General features: G+C 41.1%; 1 protein-coding gene across 1 annotated transcript; it reads right to left on the bottom strand.

The window, feature by feature from the left end:
* Positions 1 to 323: 323 nt before the first annotated feature.
* LOC111959672 (claudin-10) lies at positions 324 to 2,002 on the bottom strand. Its single transcript, XM_023981417.2, has 5 exons — positions 1,679 to 2,002; positions 1,304 to 1,465; positions 1,132 to 1,213; positions 870 to 977; positions 324 to 758 (listed from the first exon to the last, which is right to left on the bottom strand). The coding sequence occupies exons 1-5, from the start codon at positions 1,908 to 1,910 to the stop codon at positions 557 to 559; spliced, it is 786 nt and encodes a 261-aa protein (XP_023837185.1). The 5' UTR covers positions 1,911 to 2,002; the 3' UTR covers positions 324 to 556.
* Positions 2,003 to 5,632: the final 3,630 nt, after the last annotated feature.

Here is a 5,632-nt window from a genome sequence, read left to right as displayed (position 1 = left end):
TAAGACCAAACGAACAGAAAAGGAAAAAGGGATCGGTGGTGGTTAGTAGACCGGCGACGACGACCGCCGAGCACCGCCCGGACAAGGCAGGGGAGCCACCTTCGGTGGGAGTCGTGACAATGAGGGCCAGAGGCTGTGTAAAGTGCACAACTGTAGCTCAGTCACAGTTCTATTTCATTGTGAATTAAAGTCTTTATCACAAWTTCAATATTTGCCTCTGCTGTACCCTAAACTGATGATGATTGATTACTCGATTGATATGGGGGTGCAATGTAAATCAAGTATGATTTAGGTTTGGTAGGGTTTCATGACTAAAAACATGATCATTTGTTTGTGATCTTTTATTCACAAATAAAATGCAGGACAATACAAAGCAAACAATGGATAAAAAAAATGTAAGTACACAATTGTCAAACTTATAAGCTACGGAGCTATTATTAAATTGCAACTTCACTAACCATTCATTCACAGTCTCCTACAGTTTAAGGCTTTACACAGCAATATGAAGATAATACAGAATAGCTTATTATGTCAAACTGTAGGCTACTAGAGCAGGTCACACATACGCGTTCAAACTGGAGAGTGTCTTGCTACTGCTCCCACTTCTCCTAGTCTCACTGCTGACTCTGCTGGTCTTGGACTCCCTGCTCTCTCCACCCTCTGTGAGTGCTTTTGACACCGGTCTGTACGTCTGTTCAGCTGGAGGTGCCACGCCGGCGTCAGGGAGCTTGTAGACAGGCACGTGTTTATTCTTTGKGCTGTGAAGGTTGGATTGGAAATGGAACCATCATTAGATCCCCTTTATTWTGCACATTCATTGAAATCTAGAGCATGTGATTTATTATATGAAATGKATAGAAAAAACACACCTTGATTGACATGCTTCCTTCCCAGCAAAGACACTGCAAATGAGGCCTCCAATGACCAGTAGGGTGGAGCCTCCCCAGCCAATGTACACAGCTACTCCGATTTCAAACCTGTCAAAAAAGTTGTCCCATGCATTTTCACTGTAAACACCTTACCGTCCCTTATACCATAATAATTGTGAAATGTTTTCATATGTTACTGAATACAAAATCTATACCCCTTTATAAGCATTTTATCTACATAGAATTGATAAATGTTACTCACTTTTGTGCCCTGAAATTGGGATCCTGAAATTCCGCTCTTATTTTGTTTCCATAATAAGAGAATGCAATCATGGAACACAACCCTAAACAAGACAAATCMACTGTTAGAGTTCACCCAGGAATCCAACAATCAGAAAAGCCACATGAACATCAAGAAAAATAAAAATGTTTACCAGACACAAGATAGTTCATCCCTCCAGCAAAAGTCACTCTTGCGTTTGCAACCTCAGATCCTCCTATCTTAGTGCACTTCATTCCGACTAGGACCAGAATGGCCCCGAAGAATCCCAAAATAATAGAGATGATGATCAGAGCCCGGCACATATGGYTGTCCCCTGTCCAGGAGGAGGAGGAAGGAGGTCATGGTTTGGTCATGAAAGTTTAAATTCACTTCTGCACAATACCTCATCCATTGTTCCACAGCCTCATGGTACCTGGSTACAGTTTCCTCTTGTCTCTCGAAGAACCTACTGCAGGTGTTTTATTATTTTGACATGCTGTTATAATTTAAAAAATGACTCCTTCACCCACTTGAAWTCTTCACTTACAGTTGAGTCCGAACATCGATGGGATACCCTTGCAATCGGATACTCCAGTTGAATCAGAAACGCAATCCTTCCAGAGATTGGAGAAGTAGTTTGAACTAGTCAGAACGATGCTTTCTACCTCAGACCAGGTCCATATCTCAGTGGGCATTGTAGAGCAGACCAGGATCCATCCACTCACACAGACCACAAAGCAGCCAATCTCCATGTACATTACTACTGTCCTGTAATTCATGGCTGCCTCTCTGTGTGCAAAGACACCAGACAGGAGGGAGGACAGATGGCAGTAGAGCTSTTGCCTGCTCCTGTCAGAACCCAAATGGAAGAGAAATGTGAGCTAGTGTGGAGAAAGACGGCTCACATTCTACCTCCASCAACCCCCGCCCCTTCGCCACCGGAGAGTCTGTCTTTGTGTATATCATCACACRTACTTGCTCCACACTGATGGAAGAAGATGCAAGGTGTTTGCTGASCCATGCCATGTTTGTTATTGGTATGATATCCAGGATCCTACCACCATAAYGTTAGTTTCGTTTATGCCTAAAAACACAGGTTGTGTTCATGTTATGTCATCGTCATGATTTTCCATAGAGGTTTCAAGAGCCTGTACTGTAGGTTTTACAAAATAGTAAGTTGACCACAAACCTCATGCAATAAATGACTTGCGATTTTCTGCATATTGCGAGGGTATCGAAAGCTTTATATTTAATTTAGAATGGTATAAAACAAGTCAGATGATATACAAAGTTCAGGGACGTACTACTTACAAAGATCACCTTTTTTCAATTTATCTAAAAACAGTTTAAGCAACAAATTTCTTATTTACAATTCCGCCCTATGGGACTCCATTCCACAGCATGCAATCACTCCGAGCCCCATACTGAAAGTCCATACTAGCATAAAACTCATTATTTTCTGGGTGCATCAACCATACAGACAGAAAAACAGGTATGTGGGAAGGTTTGTAAATGAAAACCGCAGAACCGCCCAAAGCAAATATACATATGAACTGAAAGGACAATATCAAAGTATCCCGAAGGCTAGGGAAAATTAAAACTATGTTCCAAATTCTTCCATAAAATGGACTTCACACCATGGTATATGTGAACCACGTGCCTTGAATTTGGGTTCTTGATTAGTTAACTTTTTGAAAATTATGTGTTTTATCATGGTGGATAAAAGCATGAACACAGAGCTATGCTCTAAGAATAGTCAATGCACTGCATTGGAGGGAACAATGAGAAACTAAGTTCTGCTTTGTAAAGTGATAAAGCTTGTAAACTACACCTGTTGACCTAATAAATGGCCTTTGAATATTGTGCTACCTACTGGAGAGCACCTTACTTTGATCATATCAAACCCAAATTCACATCGTTCAACCCTTCTTAAAACCTCTCTAGGGTATGTGGCAGAACGGTAGGTCTAACCTCACGTCACAACAGCCCAGTGAAACTGCAGGGTGCCAAATTCTAACAACAGAAATCCCAAATAAAAATTCCTCAAACATACATGTATTTTTACACCATTTTTAAAGGATTCCACTTTGTGTAAATCCTAGCACAACGTTCACGATTTCAAAAAGGCTTTATGAGCGGAAAGCAAAACCAAACGATTAATGTAGGTCAGTAGCCAAGTCACAGGAAACAACACAGCCATTTTTCCAGCCAAAGTAGAGGGAGTCACCAAGAAGACTAACCTTTGATGAATCTTCATCAGAGACACTCATTAGAACCGTCATTGTTACCACAGATACAGTGTACTGTTGTTGTATCGTAGGATTAAGTTAATATTATATCCAAAAATCTGAGTTTACATTGGCGCGTTATGTTCAGTAGTTCCAAAACATCCAGTGATTTTGCAGAGACCCACATCAATTTACAGAAATACTCAAAATAAACATTGCTAAAAGATACAACTGTTATGCATGGAATTTTAGATCCACTTCTCCTTAATGCAACCGCTGTGTCAGATTTTTTTTTTTAATTACGGAAAAAGCGAACCATGCAATAATCTGAGTACGGCGCTCAGACGACAAATCAACCCAAAGAGATATCCGCCATGTTGGAGTCAACAGAAGTCAGAAGTAACATTATAAACATTCACTTACCTTAGATGATCTTCATCAGAATGCATTCCAAGGAATCCCAGTTCCACAATAAATGTTTGTTTTGTTCGATAATGTCCATCATTTATGTCCGAATTCCTCCTTGTTGTTCGCATGTTCAGTACACAATCTAAACTCACGACGTGCGTGCAAGTCCAGCGGAAAGTACGGACGAAAAGTCCAAAAAGTTCCGTTACAGTCCGTAGAAACATGTCAAACGAGGTATAGAATCAATCTTTAGGATGTTTTTAACATAAATCTTCAATAATGTTCCAACCGGAGAATTCCTTTGTCTTCAGAAATGCGATGGAACGCAGCTAACTCTCACATGAACACGCATGGTCAGCGCATGGTCAGCTCGTGGCACTCTGGGAGAGACCTTACTCAATCTCCTCTCATTCGCCCCCCACCTCACAGTAGAAGCATCAAACAAGGTTCTAAAGACTGTTGACATCTAGTGGAAGCAATAGGAAGTGCAACATGACCCCATTTCCACTGTATCTTGGATAAGCAAAGAGTTGAAAACCTACAAACCTCAGATTTCCCACTTCCTGGTTGAATTTTTCTCAGGTTTTTGCCTGCCATATGTTCTGTTATACTCACAGACATCATTCAAACAGTTTTAGAAACTTCAGAGTGTTGTCTATTCAAATCTACTAATAATATGCATATCCTAGGATCTGGGCCTGACTAGCAGGCAGTTTACTTTGGGCACGCTTTTCATCCGGACGTGAAAATACTGCCCCCTACCCCAAAGAAGTTAAGCTTTAGCCCCACCCATCTCTTTAAGGGTTGATCCGAGTGTTCTGTACTAACAACAGCAGTCAAGCACCCAAGCTAACTGGCTAACGTTGGCTGGCTTGCTAGCTATTTTCAGACACAAATGAGAGAACAGCTCACTGACCATTTTACTCACCCTAGCGGGGCTGGTTAGGCTGTTAGCCAGAGCGTTGGTGACTGCAACTGTGCTGCTGGCAACAATTTATGTTTTTTGTCAACGTTTACTGACACCAGCCATATTCAATGGGTGTTGAGCGTTCGTAAATTTGTCAGTTATTCTGCACTCTGGCACACTCAGACGATAGTGCTCTGAAATCGGAGTAGATAGCCAGAGAAAATTTACCAGCTACGTCTATCAACGGTTTTTATTCACATTCTACTAAAATGGTTACTTGCGTTGCACTTGTTAAGACATGTAGCTAGCTCTGTAATTAATGAACCATAATCCCAACTCATGACGTTACTAACCTGCATGAATCTGCAGGTAGCTAACCAACCAGGTTCAATGTTAACTAACTAACATTAGGCTATAACTAGGAAAGCAAATGGCTCTGAGATATGAATAATAAGATCATACACATACTGTTATCTAGCGAGCCAGCCAGCTAACGTTAGCTAGCTAACTAGACTATCTTACCTGTATACATCATGGATCGAAGCTTCTCCCTGTCACCGATGCCATTATTGCCCTTAGTTTGAGACAGCTGTTTTCGCCATCTCCTTAGCTATCATACTCTAATTCCTCTGATTTCAAAACTTGGTCCTCCAGAAAGTGGAGAGCAACACTTATGCAGTTCTACTAAGCGATATATCTAATAAAAAAAATGCAGGGTTTACCTACACATACTGACCAGCTCAAATAGACAGAAGCGAGCTATATGGCAGACCAATCCAAACTCATCTCTCGGCATGTCCATCCCACTCATTGTCTCAGCCAATCATTGCTAGCGGGAAGGTTGCTCCCTTTTTCTGTGGCTAAACTAACTAGGCTTGTAATTTAACAATTGTATTCGTATTTACTGATGGCATACAAGTTCTTTATTAAGTTCACATGTTCCAGAAGGCATTTCTGA

Source organism: Salvelinus sp. IW2-2015, linkage group LG36 (assembly GCF_002910315.2).
Source record: "Salvelinus sp. IW2-2015 linkage group LG36, ASM291031v2, whole genome shotgun sequence".
Lineage (NCBI taxonomy): Eukaryota > Metazoa > Chordata > Actinopteri > Salmoniformes > Salmonidae > Salvelinus > Salvelinus sp. IW2-2015.
Note: the sequence above shows the minus strand (reverse complement) of the source record. Positions and strands in the feature narration are given on the sequence as shown.